This window comes from Rhinatrema bivittatum, chromosome 4 (genome assembly GCF_901001135.1).
Source record: "Rhinatrema bivittatum chromosome 4, aRhiBiv1.1, whole genome shotgun sequence".
Classification (NCBI taxonomy): Eukaryota; Metazoa; Chordata; class Amphibia; order Gymnophiona; family Rhinatrematidae; genus Rhinatrema; species Rhinatrema bivittatum.
Window position 1 is genome coordinate 164,095,618 of NC_042618.1, and position 26,061 is coordinate 164,121,678.

The 26,061-nt window shown below is 48.8% G+C and overlaps 1 protein-coding gene across 2 annotated transcripts; it reads left to right on the forward strand.

Moving 5' to 3' along the window:
• The first annotated feature begins 678 nt into the window (after positions 1–678).
• On the forward strand, positions 679–26,061 carry SYNGR2 (synaptogyrin 2). Of its 2 annotated transcripts, XM_029599123.1 has the most exons (5): positions 679–924; positions 3,304–3,541; positions 23,892–24,028; positions 24,212–24,450; positions 25,123–26,061. In XM_029599123.1, exons 1-4 carry the CDS (start codon positions 826–828, stop codon positions 24,407–24,409), a joined length of 672 nt encoding a protein of 223 aa, XP_029454983.1. In that variant the 5' UTR covers positions 679–825; the 3' UTR covers positions 24,410–24,450; positions 25,123–26,061. The 2 variants fall into 2 exon arrangements, with proteins under 2 accessions (XP_029454983.1, XP_029454982.1); XM_029599122.1 differs by having other exon boundaries at positions 681–924; positions 24,212–26,061.

The following is a 26,061-nucleotide window of genomic DNA, read 5'->3' on the forward strand; positions in this document are numbered from 1 at the left end:
TTCTTCAAAGAAAACCGCTATAATCTCAAAATCATCTCCAGGAAGATTACTTCTTCCCTTTAAACCTACTGCAGTATAAAGAAGGGATAACCACTCAGTGACTATCCTCTGTAGTTACATACAACCCAGAACTAGAAAAGCTAACAAACATCTTGAGACACCACAGTTACTTTTGGAGGGTGAGTCACCGAAATATTCCCTCCTCCTCCGGTTCTGGCCTTCCAGCAGCCACCTGACAGGAAGCAAAATGAATAAACAAACATTCTAACAGAAACACGGAAGAAAATGTCAGACACCTCAACAAAGCCCTGGGTTTCCTAACCCACTATGCCCCGTACTGCCTGTCACCTTATCACCTAGCAAACCCGCCTTCTCCTTTCCCCGTCACTCTAGCATTAGCATGCCTTTTATGAGTCACTTATATTTTTCGTAAACGTCATCTTTTTCGTATTCTATTTTGACCTGATGAAAAATGCAGTAACACCAGAAAACAAAAAAAAAAAAAAAGTAAAAATATCGCCTTATTGTTTTCTTTAGTTCCGTGCACAAGATGACCAAGTAACGCCCACTTTTTGTGACGTTTATAGGGACGCGGTTAATGCAGCGGGTGGGACTGGCCTTTGGTATCACGTGCTCTGTCCTTTCTTTGTGACATCTCGCGGCGAAACGCTGTGCGAGTGGGCCTCATCTGCTGCCTGTGACGTAATTGATTGTGTAATTTGGGCGGTGCACTTGGCCGCGCCCGCCCCCTGTGACGTGTGACTGCGGGTGTGGCTTCACCGGAAGACGGATACGGTTCCGGGGAGCAGTAGCGGTAGCGGCAGCATGGAGAGTGGAGCGTATGGAGCGGCTAAGGCGGGTGGCAGCTTTGACCTGGGGCGTTTCTTGCAGCAACCGCAGACCGTCCTGCGCATTGTCAGCGCGGTGAGTGCGGGACTGCGGCCGTTTACCCGGCGCTGAGGAGATTGACGGGTGTACGATTACCTAAAGCTGTCCAACAGGGCCTGGGCTTTGAGTAAGGCTGGCATGGACACTCGTGTGCCAGGCAGGAGGATCGGAGCGGGTTCTTGTTTATAAACTGCCTGATGACTCTGATCAGCTGCAGCCCAGCTCAGTTGCAGGCATGTGACCGCATTAAATTAAAATAACCTAATAGAGCCCTCTATCGCTCTGCAAGGGCAGTAACAGCAAAAGAAGTTTACAGGAAGCAAACAGAGTCTTGTATAGTGTGTTAAATTCTTTAGGCAATGTTAATATCGTCAAAACTTTTCTTACTGAGCCAGCTTCCACCGCTTTGATTCTGAAAGTCTTAGGGCTTAGTGACTGTGATGCCATGTAATAAGTTGAAGGGCTTAGTGACTGTGAAAGGGTAATAAGAATTGTGAACGAAGGTAGGAAGAAACTGTTGGTTCAAAATAAATCGGTCGTGGAAGTTGGCATCGGGCCTGGGATCGGGCATGGTCTTGCAGGCCCTACACTTTTCTGTTCTTGCAGGAGTTTCAGTGATACCAAGAAATCCTGTGTGAAGAGGGGGTCAGGGCCTGTGAGCACTTTCATTACTAACGCTGCTGATACTTGTAGATCTCTGTTGGGCTCAAGACCAGCCATAAGATAAGGGGAGAGTTGTGTGTACTTGGGCTGGTGAAGATTGCTACTGCTCCTCACTCACCACTGAACCTACTCGAGAAAAATGTTGCATCTCTCATCAGGCTACCCTCTTTCCACTAGTTGTCTTCCACCATTTGCCTGAGGCCCAAAGGAAAATGTTGCTACTGGCCTTGGCCAAGAGTATGTTTGAAAGGAGGATTCAGGTATGGGGATGGGGTTTGAGGCTGGATCAGCTGGAAGGAGGCTTTAGAAGGGGTATCAGGTGAAGGGGAAGGTTAAAGGATGGATCAGCTGGAGAGGGTCTGGCTACAGCAGTGGTGAGAGGATTGGCTGGTGGAAGGGGAATGAAGGGGAATGACAGATGGACTGGAGGATGTGAGAGAAGGGTTGGAAGAAAGAAGGTGAGGCTAGGGCGTGAGAGGGAGGGGATGATAGAGGATCATTTGGAGATCTTAAGGGCTTGGGGTGAGAGGATCAGCTGAAGGGATGCACACTGGCTTGGGAGGTGAGATGAGCTGGGGCATGTTAAGAGAGAATCAGCTAGAGGTGCAGAGGTTGAGAGGGGATTCTTTGAAGGGACTGGAGACTTAGAGAGGGGATCAGTTGGAATGAGGATGCAGTGATTGTTGGAAGAGGGGGACAGCCACCTGCAAATTTGTTTTGGTTATTACGGGTCCTGTGCAGCACTTAATTTTGTAGACAAAAAGGAAGTGGAACTGGCAGGATGGGGGGGAATGCAGAGAGCAGAACAATGGCCAGGTGTGACTTGTCAGGGGAGGTGAAGCCAGGAACTCTTTCCCAAACACTGTCTTCCTCCTTTCCCCAATGATAATTCAGCTCCAGCCATCGTTTGCCCATCATAACTGATTTATACTATTGGCTGTGCTCCACTTCCTCAGATCCCAGAAAATTGACAGCAGAACCTAGTTTTAAGTTGTTCCACTATAAATTAAGCCCCAGGCAAGAGAGACAAAACGGAGTTGAATTAGCACAAGTTTGAAACTTGTGACCATAGTAGCCAGGGTTGAAGTATTGATGGATTGGCATTACTGCTCACAAGTTTCAAACTTTTGAGTGAGTTTTTTATGCTACAGTGATGGCTTCAGAATCACAAACTCCCCTCTCTGATCTGTCTGCTTCAGGCTCATCCTTCTCTTCCTTGCAGGCTGCCTAGAGCAGAACACACTGAAAGAAGTGATGGAACTGCATTCCCCCACGAATTAAGCCCTGTCCTATGAATTTTCAAGTGATAAAATGGGGTCACATTGGCTAAAAGATTGGGAGCCCTGGCCCCATTTTATAGTCCCTCCCCATCTTACTTATATCCAGATATTGCAGAGATTGCCCTGGGCCAGGGGCCATATACCAGAGCTCCTTCCAGAACACTACAATAATGGGCCCTACTCTTGTCACTAGGTGCTGCCATTGTACAGTGACTGGCACTTCCCCTTTCTGGAACTGTGAATGCTATCTCCATGGCATCCCATGCAAACTCTGAGTGAAAGTGCTGAGTCAAGAATCGAATACAGGTCCCTCTGCTGTCTGTTTCCATTGATGTGTAGTAGAGGGGAGTCCCGGTAAAACTTTTCTGATGCAACTGCGAGGATAGCATTTTATGGTCATGGCAGAGAGTGACAGCATCTTTGGGACTGCATACTGGGTTTGCAGCTGCTTATTCCTCTTCTCCTCTCCTAGGTGTTTGCTCTCATCGTCTTCTCCTGCATTGTTGGGGAGGGATACATGAATGACCCAACTACATCTTCACGAAAGTGCATCTTTAATATGAATGAGGACGCCTGTAACTATGGTATCGGCATTGGAATTCTCGCCCTGCTGGGCTGCATTTTCTTTCTTGTGTTGGATATTTATTTTCCCCAGATCAGCAATGCCACCGATCGCAAATACATTGTCCTTGCAGACCTTGGCTTTTCAGGTAATCACAAGGAGTGGGGTGTATTATTCAGTGAACCCCTAGTATTAGCCGGGAGGATGGGGGAGAAGGGTGTTATGGAGGTGCTACCCAGCTTTAGTAAAGGTTGGGAATACAGAGAGGTGGGCACGGGGGGGGGGTTTACACAGTCTGTTACAAATAGGTGCTTCTGTGGTTTGTCTTTCTCTATATGTAATGGAGCTGTGTTCCTGGGAGAGTGATAGCTTGTATCTGATCTCTGCATAGTGTGAGGGATAGCCTACAGAGCACAGATAAGATAGCTTAGAAAGACCACAGAGCCTAGCATTATCTTCCCTTTTTCTCTTCCTGATTCAGTCCCACAAACTTAACTTGATCAAAGTCTTTTCATATGCTCTGAACTAGGGATTCTTTGTTTACCTCCATGCCTTGAATTTCTGTACTTTACATGTTTGGCTGCCCCATCTCTAAAAAGACACAACTAGAAAATGTATGGAGAAGAACAACAAAAGTAACTACAGGGATGGAACTGCTCCCTTAAAAGAGAATAAATAGGACTCTTTAGTTTAGAGAAGCAGGACCGAGAGTGTATATGATAGGGGTTTCCAAAATCTTAAGTGACGTAGAAAAAGTTAATAGAAGGTAGGAGACACGCTATAAAATTAGGTAGTAGCAGATTTAAAATACATTTTAGAAAGTGTTTTTTTAATCGGTGCATAATTAAGCTGTGAAATTTGTTGCCAGAGTATGTGGTCAAGGCTAATAATATAGCTGGATTTAAATATTTAGTGTGATTTTTGGAGAACATGTTCATTGATAAATATTATTCAGATAGATGTATGGATTGACACTTCTGGGAATGAGACAGGGCGACTGGATCTCCCCATTCGGATCTGCTGGGTACTTCCAAGTGACCTAAATTGACCACTGTATGCTGAGCTTGATGGACAATTGGTGTGCCCCAGCATGCTGCTACTTTCCATCCAGAGAAGTTGTGGTATTAGTTCACTTGGATACATAGAAATAAAGTCAGCTATAGGTGAGATCTTTTTAGATCTTTGATTCTGCTCTCTTCAAGAGGCCAGTGCAGAATGAAGTATGAGGTTGATTGAATATACAAATTACAGGTTGCATTACACTGGTGCTGTTAGAATTTAAAGCTATGAAGATTTGTAAAGTAAAACGATGGTGAGAGAACCACGAGACACAAATAGATTTCTCTTGTATATGTAAATTCTGCTGCTAATGGGTGAGAAAAAAGTCCATATTGAATTCCTTGGTTTGTTGAAAGTGTTTATTGCTTTAATTTTGAACATCTTATGCTGGGGGGGAGGGGTAGTTCTGAAATTCCCTTTTAGTATCCTGATCATAAGACGAATGAAGATTGTACATTTGTGTTTTAATGTTAAAGATTTTAGCTGTTTGTCCATTGATTGTATAGTCTTTGTTATATGGTATAGTTGTATTTTGTGTTTGTTTTTTTGTATTTTTTTTTTAATCCGCCTGGTAATAGACAGGAAAGAAAATGTGGTTCTTATCTGCTAATTTTCGTTCCTATAATACCACACATCAGTCCAGACAAGTGGGTTATGCATCCCTACCAGCAAATGGAGGCAGAGAACAAAACCTTGAGGCACTGCTACATAACAAGAGTGCCACCTGCAGTCCCTCAGTATTGAACCGTAGAAGCTAAATAATTAGAAACTACGAAAACCCCTCTAGAGCGAAACTCCCTGCCTGGAGCCACTATGATCTCCAGAAAACATACAATGTTAATTAGCAAACATCCATCAGGATTACAGCGACTGTCAGGAAACAGTCTTTTGGCAGCGACGGGGAGGTTCTCTGGACTGATCTGTGGTATTACAGGAATGAAAATTAGCTGGTAAGAACCAATTTTCCTTTTCTGAACATAACCTGAAAGACCCACGCGCAACACACCTTCACCAAAAGACGCCTATTGCTGAGCGTGCATGTCTAAACGGTTATGTCTGGTAAAAGTGTGAAGCAAAGACTACACTGCTGTTCTGCAGATCTCCTGAGGAGAAAAGAAATTGACACTCTGCCCAAGAAAGTTTCTGTGCCCTGGCAGAATGCACTTTCAGCCCCTCTGGAATCATACAACCCATAAAGATATAAGCAGAACAAATAGCCTCCCTCAGCCAGTTGTGGCCTTCGAGGCCTTATCACCTTTCTTTGCTCCTCCAAACAATACAAAAAGATGATCTGAGTGCTGAAAAGAATTTGTATCTTCCAAATAACATAATATCTCCCAGCATACATCCAACAGATGCAGTTCCCACTCCTAAGGGAAATCCCAGGACCACTCTGGGAAGCCTGGAAGATCCACCATCTGATTGACATGGAAAGCAGACACCACCTTCGGTAAAAAGGAGGGAACTGTTCGCAACGTAACCCCATCATTAAAAGTACGCAAAAAGGGGACGCTGCATGACACAGCCTGCAACTCCAAAATCCGTCTGGCTGAACAAATTGCCACCAGAAAAACCATCTTCATAGTCTGGTCCTTCAATGTCGCCCTTCTCAAGGACTCAAAAGGCGGCCCACAAAGAACCCAAAGAATCAAATTGAGGCTCCAATCGTGACTACGATTTCTGCACAGGAGGATGCAAATGCTTCACTCCTTTTAGAAAACGAACCACATCAGGGTGGGAGGCTAACCACCTCCCTAGCACCTTGCCCTTAAGGGAGCCCAAAACAGACACCCAGGCGCAGAGTGAATTATAGGCCAATCCCTTAGACAAGCCCTTCTGTAAAAAGGTTAAAATTTGGGGCACGTCCACTGAAAAGGGATCTAGTCAGGGCTGTAGACACCAAGACTCCAAAACCCCCATATCCTGGCATATGCTTCCGCGGGCGAGGGTCGCCATACCTGGAGGCGGGTAGAAATCATCTGTTCCAAATAGCCCTTCAGACACAAGCACTACCTCTCAAAAGCCAATCTGTGAGACAAAAGTGATCCTCCTGATCTGAAAATATGGGTCCCTGTTGTTGCAAGCAAGGCAGGCGAGCCAATCTGAGGGGTCCCTCTACCGCAAAATGCATGAGATCTGCGAACCAAGGGCGAAGCAGCCAGTCTGGTGCCATCAGCACCACCGATCCTGGATGAGACTCTCTGCGCCGAAGAACGCATCCAGTGAGGTTCTACGGGGGAACACATACAGTAGGATTCCTGTTGGCCACGGGCAAACCAATCCAGGCCTACCTCGCTGATCTCTCTTCTGCTACTGATAAACCTTGTCGTCTTTGCATTGTTCCACCTTGCCATCAGATCTAGTTGAGGTCCTTCCCATCTGGCAGAACTTCCATGGGCAATTCCTATTCCCCTGGGTCCAACTGTTGCCTGCTGAGGAAATCTGTCTGCACATTGTCCACACCTGTGACATGAGATGCAGCTATCCCCTCCAGATAGAGCTCCGCCCAGGCAAACAACTGACGAGATTCTAGAACCACTGCATGGCTCTTCGTCCCGCCTTGGCAGTTGATGTACGCCACAGTCGTTGCATTGTCCAAAAAAAACCCCAAACCATCCTGCTTTTGATCCAGGGGAGAAACATTTTCAGCATCCATCGAACTGCCCTAGTTTCAGGTAATTGATGGACCAGGCCCTGGGCCGAATGCCCCAGGCACATCTCACCCCAACCTTGAAGACTGGCATCCGTGGTCACTACCACCTAGTGTGGGGTCTCCAGATCCTCACCCTTCTCCAGGTTAGGAAGCGATAGCCACCACGACAGACTGAATCTGGTTTCTTGTAGGAGAGGTAAAGGCAGATGATACTCCTGTGACACGGGATTCGACCTGGATAAAAGCGTGCTTTGCAATGATCTTATGCATGAATGCCCACAGGACCAAATCCAATGTGGAGTCCATGGACCCTGGAACCTGCAAATAGTCTCAGGCCGTTGGCGCTGAAAAACAAAGCAGCCGAGTCACCTGCTCCTCCAGTTTGGTCACTCTGTAAGGGGTCAAAAAACACTCTGCCCCACTGGGTATCAAATAGTGCCCCCAGATACTCCAGTGACTGAGAAGGAACGAAGTGACTCTTTACCACATTTATCATCCAGCCTACTGACCGCAAGGTGACCATAACTCTCTGGATCGACCTGACATTCTTCCTCTGTTTTTACTCATATCAGCCAGTCGTGCAAATACGGATGGACCAACAGTCCCTCTCTGCAAAGGGCTGCTTCCACCATCATCTTTGTGAAGGTATGAGGCGCCGTGGCCAACCTGAAAGGAAAGGCCTGAAATTGAAAATGCTGGCCCAACACCTTGAAATGCAGGAACCTTTGCTCCTGTCAAATGGGAATATGGAGGTATGCCTCCATCAGATCCAACAATGCAAAGTATTCTCCTCTGTGACCCTCCGCCATTACTGTCCTTAATGTTTCCATGTGAAAATATGGCACTTGTAGAGCTCTGTTTACCTTCTACAAGACGAGGATGGGCAGATATGTGCCTTCCTTCTTTGCTGCTACAAAGTAAATGGAATACCTTCCTTGTCCCTGCTTTTCCTTCGGAACAGGAACGATGGCGTTGAGGCACAACAGCCTCTGCAGAGTCCTCTGGACAGCCTCCTACTTTTTCCGGGAGATGACGTGGGATTCCAGAAAGGCTCCCCTGACAGGGCGAGAGAATTCTAGTGCATACCCATTGCGAACCACTTCTAGCACCCAACGGTCCGAGGTAATCCTGGCCCACTCCTCATAAAAGCTTGATAATCTGCCCCCTACCGCTTCTACGGAAGAATGGGCTAAGTTGGCTTCATTGCAAAGATTTTCCATCACCCGCCCCTTAGCCAGTACCGTCCCTGGCAGGTCTCCAGGATCCTTAAAAGGACTGCTGAGTCCCTGCCCCAGAGGCAGGCTTTTTAGAACAGAACCTACATGAGTCCCAAAACCAGGATCAAGGCGGAAAAATGTTCTTGTCGGACTTTCGGTCCTCTGGTAACTTATTTCCCTTGGAATCTCTCAAAGTTTTCAGCAGCAGGAGTTTTCCCTTAAAGGGAAGATAACACAGCTGGGCCTTGGAGCACGTGTCCACAGACCAATTATGCAGCCACTAAAGCCTGCGAGCCGCTACCGCTGAGACCATGGCTGAACTGCAGACCAAGTCGTAAAGCACATCCGCAACATAGGCCACTCCAGCCTCCAAACATGCTGCTTGCAGAGAATACTCATTGCCAGAGGAAGCCAGTTCTCGCAACGTCTGCACCCAGCATAGGCAGACTCTCGGCATCATGGTCCAGAGACTAAAAGCAGCTACCTCAACCGGTTCGATTGAATCTCCAACTTGTGGTCCTGTACATCCCTCAAAGCGGCCGCCTCCGCCACTGAGATGATTATTTTCTTAGTGACTGCTGAAACTGCTGTGTCCACCTTCGGTACCCGCAGAAGCTCAAAGGTCTTCTCCATCAGGGGATAAAGCTTAAACATGGCCTTCCAACCTTCAGGCCTGCTTCCGGGGAGTCCCACTCCCAGTTTACAAGCTTGCAAATCTTTGTTGGCAAAGGAAGGGCACTAGGAGGCCCCTGCAGACCGTCCAGGACCGGGTGCCCGCCCTCATTATCTGACTCCTCCTGAGTCACCTTCACCTTCAATTCCTGTATAAAACTTGTGGAATGAGGGGATACAACTCCATCTTAAACAAGCAGACCACTCAAGGGTCATCACCCTCCAACACCGGCAACTCTTCAGACTCCAAATCACCCTTATTTGCATCTGGCTCCACATTTGGGGTAGCATCCGTGCCCCCATCTGGGTCAGCGTCCTGTAAATCGAGGGGGTCCTCCAAAATACCATCAGTCCTCCCCCCTCCCTGGGGTCAGGCTCCAGACCTGCTCGACCCAAACTCAGTTGTTGCAACGGGTCCCTGGCTCCCCCTGTAGGCACCACCTTAGGGATCTTAGAAGCACGCAAAGGTGGCCTCTTTGGACACTTGACCCCCTCGCTCCCTTCCTTGCCAGGAAGGCCTTATGAAGGAATAGAACAAACTCTGGAGAAACATCTTCTGGGTCCTCAGCCCCCTGATCAGCAAGGCTAGCCTCTGAATCTTAACCCCCATTGAAATCATGCTGTACCACAGGCAACAGAGGGGGAGGACCATCCTGCAAATCTCTGGGTGCCGAGTCCTGCACATATCATCCAGCAAGTACAGTTGCCCCCCGGGGCCACAGTTGGGGACCCCGACGAACAAAAGGCCCTCTTTGCCAGGGAATCTCCTGAAGTCCCTTCATCACCCGCCTTGCAACCGGGACACAAGGATTTACTGCTCAGGTGAGTAGACTAAGTCCCACGGGCCCTGCAGGCCGCTGTAGCGGTTTTGGCGCCATTCCCACAGCAGTACAGGCCCTACGCGTGGCTCAACCGGCGAGTTGCGCAGGTGTTGGTGCGCACTGCAGGACTAACAGGCCACATACGCGGCAATAACAGCGCGCGTTGGCCACCCAGCAAAAGTGATCAGAGCGGCACATGGGAAAACCCTGAAGCAAAGGGCCATGCTGGCCCGAGGCCCCAATTGACAGGGAACGAGAGAAAAGACCGCACTCATGGTCCCAGAGTGTGAGCCACGACTTCCCTCACCAATCCTGGAACTCCCGGAGCGAGGGAGAAGGGAGAGGAACACCCTCCAACCTTCCCCTCATGAAGTGCCGACAGCTCCCACTGTCTCTAAGGCACTCACTGCTGACTTTCTTCCAGTCGCTGTAAAAAGAAATGACCACACTTTTCTTTTTTTTTTTAACAGCTTAATTAAAGAAAACAGGGTACTTCCCTGAAAGGCTGGTGCAGACTCAGGAGGGAAACAGTCCCTTGGCTATCAGGATCTCCGGCCGGTCGAGGGCAAACACCAGCCAGGAGTTTCCAAACCCCTCCGCCCGGTCACCCTACTCCACCTGAGGGATGGTCCACGAAGGAGCCTAACATTTCAGGGAGCCTTTGGAACGTCAGTAATACCAGATCTGTCTCAGAATTTGGTCAGACTGCAGGACCATCTGCTGGAGATGGAGAAATACAGTTCAATACTGAGGGACTGCAGGTGGCACTCTGTTACTTAGCAGTCCATCTGCTGGTAGGGATGCATAACTCACTTGTCTGGACTGATCTGGGTATGTACAGGAAAGCAAATTATTGTAAATAAATGTTGATACAGTGGTTTGATCTGGAGAATGTTCCCTGAGAGGGGTGTCACCTTGCTCTTCTCTGTGATATGATGTATTGAGTCTGGAGATATATTTTTTTACTTCAATCTCATTTCATCACATTCCTTCATCACATTTTCTGCATTGGATAATATATATGCTTCATTTATAGAACATGAATGCTCCTCTGGTAATGTAGTATATAGTATCCTTGTGATCAGTCCATTTTCAACTGACCTGATGAATGGAGCAGAGTTCTCAAATGTAAGTTCCTGAACTTACCCAGATCAATCCAGACAAGTGGGTTTATGCATCCCTACCAGCAGATGGAGGTAGAGAGCAAACTTAGAGGCACTGCTACAAAACCAAGCGTGCCACCCGCAATCCCTCAGTATTGCTCTTTCTCCAGCAGATGGTAGAAGTGCATGCCTGCAGTCCTGACTGATCTGGAGTTGGAGAGTTGAAGCTGCTCCTCGAGGTTGCCAGGTTCCTTAGTGGGCCATCCCTCAAGTTGAGCCGGGTGAATGGGGGGGTTGGATACCCCTGGCTGTAGTTTCCCTAGTTGACAGGGTGTGTGGGCTTTTTTTTTTTGTTTGTTTTTTTTTTTTGGAGCCTTGCGGTTTGTGTAGGTACTCCAGTGCAGGGGGAATCCATCCTCCTCTCAGGTATATGCATTTAGGTCGTTCATCTCATCTCATTTATTTATTTTTAATTTTTATATACCAACATTCTTGTATAATATACAAATCATACCGGTTTACATTAAAACAGGAGATGCAGGAAAAAAAGTTACCTTTGTCAAATACATTTAACATTAATAACAATGAAAATTGTTAACAAGGGATAACAACTATGAAAAAAGAGAGAGGTAAACAAAAGTGGAAGAAACATAGAAGTTAAAAAGAAAAAACCAAAAAAAAAGGTAGCACCAAGGGTTGCATGAAGGGGTGCACAAAGGGGAGTGCCCCTTCGGAGCGCGACACCAGGTGGAATGGTGCCGTTTACCATTTTGGTAGCCACCCTCTGGATTGACTCTGCTCTTGTCTATCTTTTTGGAGATGTTTCTAAAATTGAACACAGTACATCTGATGAGATCTCACCAGTGATTTGCACAGCATGATCACTTCTTTTTAGTACTAGTTATACTTCTCACTGTGCACCCTAGCATACATAAAAAGATTTGTGCACAGACAACATATTTTATGTGCAGTGTCTTCTATTCATAAAAAAAAGCTTACTGAAAACTGAGCTCCCCATAGACAGCAGGATGAATTAGCAATAATTCACCCTGGAGGTGATGGATGGACCTTTCTCTTATAGCTCATAAAGCTTTTGCTCTACTGAGCATGTGTATAAGTTCCCATGTGAATATTACCTCGTGAGCCCTCAGTTCATTGTAGAACTTAGCTTTAGCTCTGTAGTCAGCTGTTCAGGGAAGTGGACGTGTGTTAGGCATGGCTAATTCATCCTACTATCTACAGAGAACTCCATTTACGGTAAGTAAACATGCTTTCTCCATTGGCAAGCGGGGCTGAATTAGCCGGAGGGTTGCAGTGGAGCACTACTGAAAAAGAACTTGGCACACAGCCTCGAGAGTGGACTACTGGGTGAACAGGCTGTGCAAAACTGCTTGTCTAAAGTTACTGTCACTTGATAAATTGTCCAGACAGTAATGGGATATGAAGGTGTGAACTGAAGACAAAGTTGCCTCTTTACAAATGTCTTAGATAGGCACGGCTCACACATGAGCCACTGATGGAGCCATGGCTCTCACTTGATAAGCCTTTACAAAGTCTGTGATCCGAAGGCCAGACAGAGTACACTGTGCGGTACAGTCTGTTAATCAGTAGGACAATATGTGCTTGGCAACTGCTACACCCAGTCTATTGGGATCATAAGAGATGAAAAGCTGTGAAGCCTGTTGATGTGATTGAGTCCTCTTCGGATAATGAGGTAAGGCGCTCTTGCAGTCCGATGAATGCAGAACCTTCTCCCCTTTGAGCATATATAGCCTTGTAAACCTGGACAACACAATGGCTTTATTCAAATGAAAAGCTAAAACTACTTTTGGCAGAAACTTGGGGTAAGTGTGAAGCTACCACTGTTGTGGAAAAACTGCATGCATGAAGAATAACTCACCATTGCCTGAAGCCCATTGACTCTTCTAGCTGATGTAATTGAAAATAGGAATACTATTTTCTATGAGAGGAATTCAAGGAAGTTATGCTATAACAGTTGATAAGGAGGCTTCATGACCACATTGAGATTCCATGGCAATGGTGGTTAGGCCACCTGAGGTTTCATTTGCCATAAACTCAGACACCAACGGATGTATGGCTATTGTTTTGCCATCCACTTGAACACAGTAAGCCACAATGATACAGAGATGCAGTTTTGCTGCTGATATGCTGAACCTGAGGAGGAGAAGGGAATAAGTACTCCACTTCCTTGGATAATGATAGCAAAGCGATCTGCCAACATGTTGTAGATCCCAGGAAGATAGGTTGGTTGTAGGAAGGCCATGTGGCATCAAGCCCACTCCCAAAGACTTAGGGATTCTTGACAAGACCCTGTTCCTTCTTGCTTGTTGACGTAGAACATTGTTACTTGATTGTCAGTTTGGATTAGAATTTCCTTTCCCTGAAGAGTGTGAAAGTTCTCAATTCACCTGTACGTACCTGGATCAGTCCAGACCGTGGGTTATGTCCCCAATCCAGCAGATGGAGTCAGACCAAAACTCTGAGGGGGCGTCACCATAAGTACTACTACCCCCTCTGCAGGAGTTCAGTATCTTCTGACTCCAGCAGATGCGAGTAGGGGAATCTGGGCTTGCTCCCGATTGCCAGTAACCTTCTTTTGTTCCTCTTGTTTGAGGCTTTCCTCTCTGTGTTGTTAGCTTTGGATCAAGTTGTATTTCTTTCAAAAAAAAAAAAAAAAAAAAAAGTTAATTAGTTAATTGGGGAGGCGTGGCTTCTTTCCTGTGCTCTCTGCCTCCTTTGCTTCTCTCCCGGCTCTAGTCTGCGTCCGTACCGAGGGTAAGTCGCATTGCCGTGTTTTTCTTGGTTGTAGTTTCTCTTGCAGCTCGGCTGGACGCGACGGCTGGTGGGACCGGCCTTCTTGGCGTTTTTTTCTTTTTCTCTCCCTCCCGCGGCCATTTTGCCGGCACCTCGTGAGCGGCAGGGAGCAGGGAGATCCTCTTTAGCGGGTTGTGAGGCCAGGACGGCCCCCCCGCGGCGCCGCTTTACCTTCGGCGGGTAGTGCAGGCCATCCGGGCCCCCCCGCAGCGGCGCACCGTCTCGCGGCCCCCCCCCCCCCTCCCCCGAGGCTACTCGACTGTTTTGGGCTGCCGGGTGTGTTTTTTACTCGCGCCTGTCATGCCGCGGCCGTCGCGTTGCTCGGCCTGCGGCGAGCCAGGATCGCGTATTTCAAGGGAGGGCATCTGTGCTAGATGCCTCCCAGGGGGGGAAGGTTCGTCCGGGCTCCTAACCCATTTTTCAACGTTGGCTTTGCCCGGGCGGCGTGGGCCGGCCCCTCCCCCATTCTTGGCGGGAACGGCGGCCATTTTGCATGCGCTGCGTCCCGAAGGAGCTCCGACAGCGCTGGGGGATGGGGAGGCCTCTGAGGGCTCTCCCCCGAATTTACTACCGGAGTCAGATCCGGAGGCGGACCCGCAGGGGCGGGGTCCCCCGGGGTCCCCACCTGCGGAGGTCCCCCCGAGTAGACCGGGGTTTTCCCCGGAGTTTATCCGGCTGATGCACACGGCATACCTGCAGGAACTGGCTGCTCCTGCGGGACCTCCACCACCCAAGCTACCACGACCTTCGTCCCTCTCTCCGGCCCCCCCCCGCTCCGGCGGGCGTGGGGGCCCCACAGCTCCCCGTCCACGCCCGGATCCCGGTGGGCTCGGGGGGGACTGGGTCGGCCCCAGTTTCCCCTGGATCGGACCCTGCGGCTTCGGGACAAGGGGACTCTACGTCAGAGGGAGAGGATCCACGCACGCTGCGCCTCTTCCAGCGGGAAGAGCTGGATGACCTAATCCCGCAAATCATTCAGGGGTTGGATCTCGATCCCCCGCCAGACCCGCCAGCTCCCGTCGCGCCCGCTGTTGTCACTTCTTCCAAGAAGGGGGATCCGGTCTTGGCAGCCCTTCGTCCGCGGGCGCGGGCTTTTCCCATTCACGAGTCTTTTCTGCAACTCCTCACCAGGGAATGGGATTTCCCGGAAGCTGCTCTAAAGGGCAGCCGCGCCATGGAGAGGCTGTACCCGCTGCCGGAAGATTTTCTGAATCTCATCAAGGTACCCAGGGTGGACTCCGCGGTGTCGGCGGTCACGAAGAGGACGACCATACCGGTGACAGGTGGAGCGGCGTTAAGGGATACACAGGATCGCAAGTTGGAAGTCTTCCTCAAGCGAGTCTTCGAGGTCTCCGCAGTGGGGCTGCGGGCGGCGATGTGCAGCTCGCTTGCACAGCGGGCTAGTCTTCTCTGGGTGCAGCTACTGCTCACTTCTCAGGTGTTGCCACCCGAGGAGGCCGCCCAGGCGGATAGGCTGGAAGCCGCGGTGGCATACGGGGCTGACGCCTCCTATGATCTTTTTAGGGTCCTCGCCCGCTCCATGGCCTCGGTGGTGGCGGCGCGTCGGCTCCTATGGCTACGCAACTGGGCGGCGGACACGTCCTCCAAGTCGAGTCTGGGTTCCCTGCCTTTCAGGGGTAAATTCCTGTTCGGAGAGGATCTGGACCAGATCATCAAGTCTCTGGGGGAAAACGCGGTCCATCGCCTGCCGGAAGACAGATATCGCTCCACCAGGGCATTTTCGTCCTCCCGGACCAGAGCCAGAGCGCAACGACGCTACAGGAATTACAGACCGGCGGCGTCTCGGCCCTCTACCTCCAGGTCTCAGCCCTGGTCACGCTCCTTTCGCGGGCGCCGCCCCGCGCGTCCCGCTTCCACGGCGGGACAACCTTCTCCCAAGTCCTCTCAATGATGTTCAGCTCGCCCACTCCGCCGTCCCCAAGATTGGGGGGCGGCTGGCGTTCTTCTACAAGGAGTGGGCGCGGATCACCTCGGATCAGTGGGTCTTGGACACCATAGGACACGGCTACGCGTTGGAGTTTGTCCGCGCTCCCAAGGGACGGTTCGTCTTCTCCCCCTGCGGCTCGGCCATCAAACGAGGGGCGGTGCAGCTGACGTTGGACAGACTGTGGGAGATAGGCGCCATTGTGCCCGTACCCTCCGGAGAGGTGGGCTCGGGCCATTATTCCATCTACTTCGTGGTACCGAAGAAAGACGGTTCCTTCCGTCCCATACTGGACTTGAAGGAAGTCAACAAGTCCCTTCGGGTGGTCCGGTTCCGCATGGAAACGCTGCGGTCGGTGATCGCGGCGGTGCATCGGGGGGAGTTCCTGGCCTCCTTGGACCTGACGGAGGCCTACCTTCACATTCCCATCCGACGGGAGCATCATTGTCTTCTACGTTTCAAGATTCTGGATCAGCATTTCCAGTTTGTGGCGCTTCCGTTCGGTTTGGCAACGGCCCCGCGCACCTTTACCAAGATCATGGTAGTCGTGGCGGCTGCCCTTCGGAAGGAGGGCATCCTAGTCCACCCTTATTTGGACGATTGGCTCATCCGAGCGAAGTCTTTTCAGCATGGACAGGCGGCTGTGGCCAGGGTGATAGAGTTTCTGCAGTCCCTGGGATGGGTGGTGAACTTCTCCAAGAGCTCCCTCGTGCCCTCGCAGCGCTTGGACTTCTTGGGGGCGACCTTCGACACACGTCTGGGCGCGGTTTTTCTACGTCGGGACAAGGCACAAGCCCTGCGGGATCACATACAGCGGTTCTCTGCATTACCAGCTCCCACCTCCTGGGACTATCTGCAGCTCCTGGGGGTCATGGGTTCCACCATCGACATGGTTCCTTGGGCATTTGCGCACCTCCGGCCCCTGCAACGAGCACTGCTATCCCGTTGGAAACCACTTTCGCAGGACTACCAGGTGATACTGCCACTGCCCCAGTTTGCCAGGGACAGTCTGGCCTGGTGGATGGTCCCGGAGCACCTGGCTCGCGGCGTGTCCCTCGACCTACCGAATTGGGTAGTGGTCACCACCGACGCCAGTCTCTTAGGCTGGGGAGCAGTCTGCGACCGCAGCGCCACGCAGGGGACGTGGTCCGCGGAGGAGGCGAAGTGGTCCATCAATCGTCTGGAGACCAGAGCGGTCAGGCTGGCGCTTCTCCACTTCCTGCCACTCCTTCGGAATCGGGAAGTCAGAATCTTATCGGACAACGCGACTACGGTGGCCTACATCAACCGACAGGGCGGCACTCGCAGCCCGCAGGTCGCGCTCGAGGCGGCGCTGCTGATGCAGTGGGCGGAACGACATCTGGCTCGTCTGGCGGCCTCGCACATCGCGGGCGTGGACAACGTCCAGGCGGATTTCCTCAGTCGCCAGCTTCTGGATCCCGGAGAGTGGTCCCTCTCCGACGAGGCCATGCAGCTGCTTGTTCGACGGTGGGGTTCCCCCCACCTGGATCTCATGGCGTCCGCCCAAAACACCAAGGCTCCTCGGTTCTTCAGTCGCCGAAGAGAACGGGGGGCGGAGGGCGTCGATGCGCTCACGCTCCCGTGGCCGGCCGATCTGCTTCTATACGCGTTCCCCCCGTGGCCACTGGTGGGAAGGCTACTGCGACGGATAGAGGCTCATCGAGGGACTGTCATCCTGGTCGCGCCAGAGTGGCCAAGACGACCTTGATTTGCGGACCTCCTTCACCTAGTAATCGACGGACCCATCCGGCTGGGACATCTGCCCCGCCTTCTCCACCAGGGACCGGTATTTTTCGACCAGGCAGAACTCTTCTGTCTTGCGGCCTGGCTTTTGAGAGGCGTCGACTTCGACGACGGGGATACCCGGAGGCGGTAGTGTCCACGCTGCTGCGTTCTCGGAAGACTTCGACGTCGGTGGCCTATGTGCGAGTCTGGAAGGTGTTCGAGCTGTGGTGTACCTGCCTGAACACAAGACCCTCGGAGGCGTCTGTCCCGCAGATCCTCCAGTTCCTACAAGCGGGGGTGGACAAGGGACTCGCTTACAACTCCCTTCGGGTTCAAGTGGCCGCTCTTGGCTCCCTCCTGCGCGACGGAGGATCACTGTGTCAACACCCGGACATCGCCCGTTTTCTCAAGGGGGTCAAGCATTTGCGTCCTCCTTTGCGGGACCCTTGTCCCTCCTGGAGTCTCAACCTGGTATTACGGTCCATGTCAGGACCACCGTTTGAACCGCTGCGGAATGCGTCGATCAAGGATCTCACTCTCAAGACTGTGTTCCTGGTGGCCATCTGCTCTGCTCGGCGGATTTCGGAGCTCCAGGCTCTGTCGTGTAGAGAACCCTATCTCCGGTTCTCCGATTCGGGAGTTTCTCTCCGTACTGTGCCCTCCTTTCTTCCGAAGGTGGTGTCTGCGTTCCATGTGAATCAGACGGTGGAACTTCCATCTTTCTCTTCGTCTGAGCCGAGATCTCTTCGTCTTCTTGATGTTAAGCGCACCCTGCGTATCTACCTGGAGGCTACGAATGATTTCCGGACTTCTGACCATCTCTTCGTCCTTTGGTCCGGTCCCCGGAAGGGATCTCAGGCCTCGAAGACGACCATTGCCAGATGGCTGAAGGCCGGCGTTGCTGCTGCCTACATTGGCGCGGGGCGGACTCCTCCGCCCGGCATTGTAGCGCATTCTACACGGTCTCAGTCAGCCTCTTGGGCGGAGACCCGCTCGGTCTCTTCGCAAGAAATCTGCAGAGCGGCTACCTGGAAATCGTTGCACACGTTCTCAAGACACTATCGACTACACCTCGCCTCTTCCGTCCATGGACACTTTGGCGAACAGGTTCTACGAGCGGGCCTCGCAGGACCCCACCCGGTTTAGGGACGCTTGGGTACATCCCACGGTCTGGACTGATCCAGGTACGTACAGGGAAAAGAAAATTATTACTTACCTGCTAATTTTCGTTCCTGTAGTACCATGGATCAGTCCAGACGCCCACCGCATTTGGGTCTTTCTCATCCTGCTCAGCTGTCTCTTTTGGGCGCTGATTCGGCTCGGCTCAGCTGTTATATGGTAGTGTCTTTTCTGCTGTTTCCTTCACGTGTTCCCTGTTTCACTGTTTATCACTGTTTTCTTGGGGGGTTGACACGCGTTCATATCCGATTGATCGGAAATGGATGTTGCATGGAAAACCATATTCCTTGGATTCGTATGCATGCCCCATCTCCTGGTGGATGCATCAGTTGCTAATGTTACTTGTTGGGGTAGAAGTCAAAGGGGAGCTCTCATCTCTAGGATGTCCTGGTCTAGCTGCCACTGGCGTGACCCCCCTTCATTTCAGCTATGACCCACACAGGAGAACAACAAGGGTTGAAATAACTGTTCCCACTGAAGAATCCACATGTTAAGACATGTCAAGGGAACCACATGTACCACTGCCACCATATGATCCAAGACAACCAACTTTTCTCTGGCTGGGTCTTGATCCTTCTCTATAAGGCTCCATATCAAGATTCAAAGGCAGCATACTTGCTCTGCTGGAAGGCATGCTTTTCTCTCCAGAGAGTCAGTCCATGCCCCTATGAACTTGATTCTTTGGGTTGAAACAAGATATGATTTGTGAAGTTCACAATGAATCCCAGAGACTGAAGAAACTGGATTTATTTCTTCAAGGAGTCCAACATACCTGCTTTGAAAGAACCAATCACTAGCCAGTTGCCCAGGTAGGAAAGATGCAGATTCTCTGACATCGAAGGTGTGCGACTGCTTCTACTAGGCATTTGGTGAAGATTCTTAGAGCTGTTGACAGCCCAAAAGGAAGCACCTTGTATTGGTAGTGGGAAGCAAAGGTATTGCTAATGGGAGCATTGGATGAATATATGGGCATACACACACATCCAGTCTCCCACTTAATGAAGAGTAAGATGGGGTGGAGGGAATTAATTTTGAATTTGTCCTGCAGCAGGCTCTTGTTTAGACTTCATAAATCCAGGGCGGAACTTGATCCACCCAATTTTCTTGGGGCTAAGGAAATAGTGGGAATAGAACCCTCTGCCGAGTTGACTGGGAAGGACAGGTTCTATTGCCTGCTGGAAGGAACCTGGATTGAGTGGGACATATTCAGCCTTCAATCTGGATAATAGGGAAGCACTGGAAGCACAAACAGTTACCAGACTTCACAATCTTGAGGACCTACTGGTCCTTGGTGATTTTCTGCCGCTTATCCAACTTTAGATGAACCCTGCCCCCTAAGGGAGGGGTTGAGGCTTGAGGTTGGTAAAAAACTAGATCCAGGCTTGAGCTGGGCTTGTGGCGTCTTCAGTTGATGTCTCTCATACTGACTTCCATGAGCTCGAAACTGTTGCTGTGGAAGCGAAGGTAGTACATGATGCTGCTGAAATTAGAGTAAAGGGCATCTTAAATACGAAAATAGGAGTGCTAATAGGACATTTCAGAGAGGATGGTTGATCAGAAACTACTGCTTAATTTGGGTGATCTTCTCTCTTGAGCTTGTCTCCAAACAGGTTATTCCCAGAACAGGTATATCTGCTAACATGTACTTCCTCTCACACACCACTGACTCTTAAACAAGCTACTCAGCTTGCTCTAATGGGTGCTGTGACAATTGATATGAACAAAGTCTATGAGGATCACACTCCTCTGCATCTTGAAGTGCCTGTGGATGTTCCAACTGATCTCTTGACAACGAGGGCTACAGTTTCTCCATGCAATTGTATAAATATTGCACCATGTAAAACATTGAGCATCAAGCTCTGAAGAAATACATTTTTGAAGTGGTCCACCAGTGTAGTGTCCTTGTCCATGGGTGTTGGAGAAAATCCTTACCTTTGCCTTTTTCAGTGCTGATTCCACTACAGCTGACTGGTGCGGTAGCTGGACTACTCAAAACTCCAGGGTTTGCTGAAGTCAATATGAAAGGTCTAGCTTCATGGCTATTGGGGGGCAGGATGCTGGATTCTCCCACATTTGTTTGTAAATACCGCAGGATTGAGTGTACCAGGCTCACCATGGGTTCAGCCAATTTCCAGAATCTGGAGAAAACCAAACGTTTTCCACTCAGAGGCCCTTGTCCTTGTGAACTCCCAGTGGTGCCTTTCCCAACTTATTCAGGAACTTGGAATATGATAAGGTCTTCTGGTGGCAAAAAGTGCTTCAGCAGATCAGATGTTGTCAGAGGAATCTCCATCAATCCTTCCTCTGGTCTGAAAGAAGAAATACTAACCCAGGACCCAGTGATGAAGCAGGCTATACGGGCTGTGTTTTCTGTCTCAGAGGGGACTATTCTTGGGGCATACATTCAGACTGGCTGGATTCTACATTGAGTCTGATGGGACTAGATTCTACCCATGGGGCTTCACTTGGTATGGAGATGAAAGGTATTCTCACTATGGAGGGTCAAATCCAACACTCAGGGCAAGAGAGGTTGAGAAGTGCCTTCCTTGACCCTAGCTGCCAGCGGGGCACAAAGTCTTCACTAGTTCTGTTACCTGGTCCATGGGCTGTTGTGTCCTTTGACCAGGAGTTGTGGGAGAGAATTCTTCTTTGGAAATCAGTTTATTTAAAGTAATTTCTAGCCTGTGCTTATAGCAAAAGTTTGAGGTGGTGTACATAATTAAAAACATACACAATTAAAACATATTAAGATGTCAAATGACAATACAAATTTCAACAAGGATAGGAGGGTACAAACCAATGAGTATGAAGTTTACTCTCCATACAGTTTACATGAAATTAATAGTTGGCCCTTGCTGAAGTCTCATGAGAACAAGTTTTCAAGGTCTTAAAGGATTTAGCACAAGCCAGAGATCACAAATTTTCAGCAAGGGAGGCTCTTCTTGAGAAACTCCTCCTGGATTCCAGGAGGGGCTACATCTTGGAGCAACTGGACTGGTGGATGTGTGGGAACTAGTGGCACCATAACATATTGGATCTGGCATCTGCAGGAAAAACCCTTGCTCCAGGAGTCTCGACTGAAAATATCGCTCTGGAAATGGCTGGAGGTAAGTGAAACAAATCCTCTCCAGGGCCTCCTGCTCTTTTCAAATGCATCAATGGAGCCAGGGAAAGATGTGTCAACGAAAACGGTTGCATCAACTGAACCGAGGCCCAATACCTTGATGGCACTGTCTGTGCTGAAGGTTTGTGCTCCAAGGCCCTGGCAAATCACCGGTACAAAATGCTTCAGTGGTGCCAGGGCTCGATGCATCTGTGGTTCTGGGTTTGAGGGAACAGAGTCTAATCTTGCTCCAACACATGCTTTTTCTTATGCATTTTGAGGCAGCTTCAACCAGATTGTTGAGAAGCAAAAAATAGAAAAACTAGACAAATTTAGAAAAAGAAAAGGCACATGTCCATGCAGATACTTGGATGAAAAAAAAAACTATGGGGCTCATGAGGCATCACCCACTTGGGAACTCCCGCACATATTTGGTAGAGCAAATGTTCTGTGAGCTAAAAGAAAAGGGCCCGTTCAGTGGTGTCACGGCTAATTCAGTCCTGCTTGTTGACAAAACAACTTATACACACATTACATTTCCTCTGCACATAAAGCATGTTCTATGTACAGTAAGGGGTACATTTTAAAAATTAAAAAGCGAGCACGTACTTTTGTTTGCGCACCAGGCGCAAACAAAAATACGCCGTATTTCAATAGATCCATGCGTACCTTTTAAAATCCGGGGTCGGCACGCGCAAGGGGGTGCACATTTGTGCACCTTGTATGCGCTGAACCCTGCGCGCGCTGCCCGTTCCCTCTGCCTCCCCCCTCCTAACCTTTATCCAGGAAGTTATGCCTGCCTCCGGGCAGTCGTAACTTGCGCATGCTGAATGTCTGCTGGCGCGGCAGGCAAGGCCCCGAGCAGACGCCACACCCCTGAACCGCCCCTTTTTGCAAGCCCCGGGACATACGCGCGTCCCGGGGCTTGCATGTGCCGAGTCTATGCAAAATAGGCTTGGCGCGCGCAGGGGCAGATTTCCTCAGGTTACGCGCGTAGCCTTTGAAAATCTACCCATAGGTGTTGTGCACAAAAATTCCAAACACAGGCCCCCCCCGCATCATGAACTCTGGTTCAGCCCCATAGACCAGCATTAACCAGAGTGACTTTAGTCCGGCTCAGAGCAGGAGTTACATTTTGAGTGTTATACCATCTGTTGAGCCTACAGTCTCTGAATCTTGTGCCTTCTATAACATGGGATTTAAATGAAGTTGCACTAGTTTGTGTCCACACTTTGAAGTAGACTTTAAAAGCGTTGCTCATGCAAAAATGCCCATATACAGGTGCACGTGAGCCATGCACGAGCAACACAGAATTTAAAAGGCCGTGCAGTACGCATGTATGTTCCCATGTGTGCATCAAGAATAAGGGGTGGAAAAGCATGTCTGCTTGTTATCTGCGTAACTTTACTGCTACTCCTGATGAGGAGCAAGTCTGTAGATTTCGAGTTTGAGAATTTATAGCACAGGGTGAGGGATCTGGGTCAAGTGGGGGACGTGCCAGATGAAGACCCAGAAGGGTCTTGAAGACCTCAGCATGAACTGAGCAAACTGGTAACTGATGGACAAATTGGGGAAAAACCTGGTTTTTCATTCACTTGCGCATATCTTAAAATCAGTCTACATCCGCACATAAAAACTGGCAGTCCCAGGAAAGATACACGAGGTACATTTTCTTGAACAATCTCTTAAGATTACGGGCACTTAACATGTGGGAGGTGTATTTTAAAATATACGTGTGCAAATGTGCACACAATTTAAAATTGCAGCTTATGTCCGCTCATGTTTGTTTTAAAATTAGCCAGTTGGTGTGTACAAAAATTCTTGCGCTATAATTTCTGCACACACAAAATAGGTAGAGGTTGGTGGGTAAAACTATATCCAACCCAGTGCACCATAGGACATCAGGTCCAGACATAAGAGCAGGTAACATATTTCATTATATCGCTATGAATTGAAGTGATAGACTATACCGCACTTTAACTTTGTTTCGATTGTGTTTTGTTTTAATGTACATTTATTTGTTTGATATTTGTTAGATATTTTAAATTATGTATGTTTCTTGTAAACCGCCTAGAGGGCCAGATCCTGGCTATTTCGCGGTATATAAAAACGTTTAAAATAAATAAATCTTAAACTAAGCTTCCACTTCTGCTTTCATTTTTTAGCGATTTGGGCCTTCCTGTGGTTTGTTGGATTTTGTTTCTTGACCAACCAGTGGTCATCAACAACATTTTCAGTTCCTATTGGAGGCAGTAGTGCCAAAGCATCCATTGCATTCAGCTTCTTCTCTATATTCACATGGGTAAGTGCAGATCATTTTATTGGACTCTCTTCCTGACTTAAGATTAGAGAAGGTCTTTGAGTTTTGTTCTCTTTCTAGCCTTGGATTGAATGAGGTCTTGTCTTTGCTAGCCTGAAGTGACTGTGAAGGTTTGACCCAAGCACTCTTTATAGTGTTGTTTTTTCTTCCTCTCTCTCATTACAGGCACTACTAGCATGTCTTGCTTTTAAGAGGCACAGAATGGGTGTGGAGGACTTTGCTCAAAGCTATGTGGATCCTACCCATGATGCAACAAATCCTTATTCCATATACCCAAATGCTGACAGTGACAGCTATCACCAGCAACCTCCCTTCACCAACAACCCAGAGAGCACAGATGGCTATCAGCCCCCAGCATATTGAGAGGAGCATCACAGTGGAGGGAGTGGCTAGGAGGAATATAAGTAAAATGGCATTTCCTAAGCTGTAGAAGGGGGGGGGGGGGGTGTAAGATGTTTTAGAGCTCATATCTGGGAAGGAGCATGGATGAGGTAAAGGAGCGTGCCCATAGTAGGAATAGCAGGCAAGTGTAATGATGGCCCCCCTCACCCACACTCTGAGTGCTATTGGTGGATATTAAGGAAAGGAAAGAAATGAAGCCTTTCCTATACCTCCACTCTAAACCTTGAACCACTCCTAGCTGCAGACCCAAAGCTACAGTCCTATAACACCCAAGTGATGGCGTGAGAAGCGATCTCAAATTTGTGCCAGACTGGAAGAGCTTGTGTTAAGTGTTTCTGAAAGATTTTAGTAAATCATTTTGTCCTGATTTAATCTGCTTTAAGCCCTTGTCCAGTGTTACTATTTAGCACTTTAGTTGTCATGCAACACTTCACAGTGCAGCCAACATGTAATCCTGGATGCTGGGCTGGCCATACCCGTTTGTAGTCCTGGGTGCTGGGCTTGCGGTGCAGGGTGTTTGTGCCTTAATGCTCCTTGCTCTTCAGCTTTCATACTGTATTCAGAATTATAGGATGTATATTTTTTAATGTAAATAAAGAGAATCACTACTGCTTTATAAAACCTAAATTTTTATTATGCACTGGCCCAATTAACAAGCCCTTTGTTCATTTCAGTGATGTGGTATATCTAGAAAACAGGTATGCAGCATCCTTCAAGAACTCAGGAAATATTCATCTACTCAGCCAGTGTCTGTCACCCTCCCATAAATGGACTCCAAGGTCCCAGAATCTTGCTGACCAATTGCCTTTTGACCTGGTTGCTAATCAACTGGACAACCATATTGTCAGCAGTTCAGAGCCGTAGTTTGTTTTTCTTTGTTACTGTAAAGCTTTGCATATACACAAGGCGATTGAGCCTGGAGGAGGGGGACTGCCAAGGAAGAGGATATGACCGGAGACTAGAATGGAATGAGTAGCCAATGAAAAGAATGTGTGTGGCAGTTTTACATATGGCATGGACTTCACCTTTTCAGTCTTGATATGGCATTGATTATATGTGCACTAGACCGTGATGCTTTGAACTCTCAGATCCTTCCCTTTGACAGGCATTTTTATAAAAAGGTAGAAACCACTTTTGTGTAAGTATGGCTTATGGGAAGCTTTAAATGTAGGCATCAGGGCGATGAAGACTTTATATTTTAGTGTTGAGGCTTTTGTGGGAGAGGGATTAATCCTGCCTAGGCAGCCATGGGAGTAATTTATCATTAAAAAACAGTCCAAGCATTTTCAATGAAGAAAATGATTTAGAGTGCCATAGAAGAAAACATTTGTTTGATTTGTGACATATCTGGTGGCTTAATATTTTGAGATCTGTAGAGGGGGTTAGTATACTAATTCCTTATCTCTTATGACCTTTTTAAAACAAATTTGGTCTTTTTCTTTCCATTTTTATATTTTTACACATTTTGAACAAAATACAATTTCTGTATTTGCTTGAAAGAATAAAAGCTGGGTGTGGATAGAAGGGAGACACTTATGTGCCAAATATTACATGTTATTACTGTAGACATTGTTTTCATGCACATCAGTTGTAATAAAACATTTATTTCCACT

Bases quoted from the DNA above. Each gene is read 5' to 3' on its own strand.
- SYNGR2 (XM_029599123.1), top strand. From the start codon at position 826: ATGGAGAGTGGAGCGTATGGAGCGGCTAAGGCGGGTGGCAGCTTTGAC. The intron at 3,542-23,891 runs GTAATCACAAGG...TTCATTTTTTAG, and splicing joins TGCAGACCTTGGCTTTTCAG to CGATTTGGGCCTTCCTGTGG. The intron at 24,029-24,211 runs GTAAGTGCAGAT...CTCTCATTACAG, and splicing joins TCTTCTCTATATTCACATGG to GCACTACTAGCATGTCTTGC.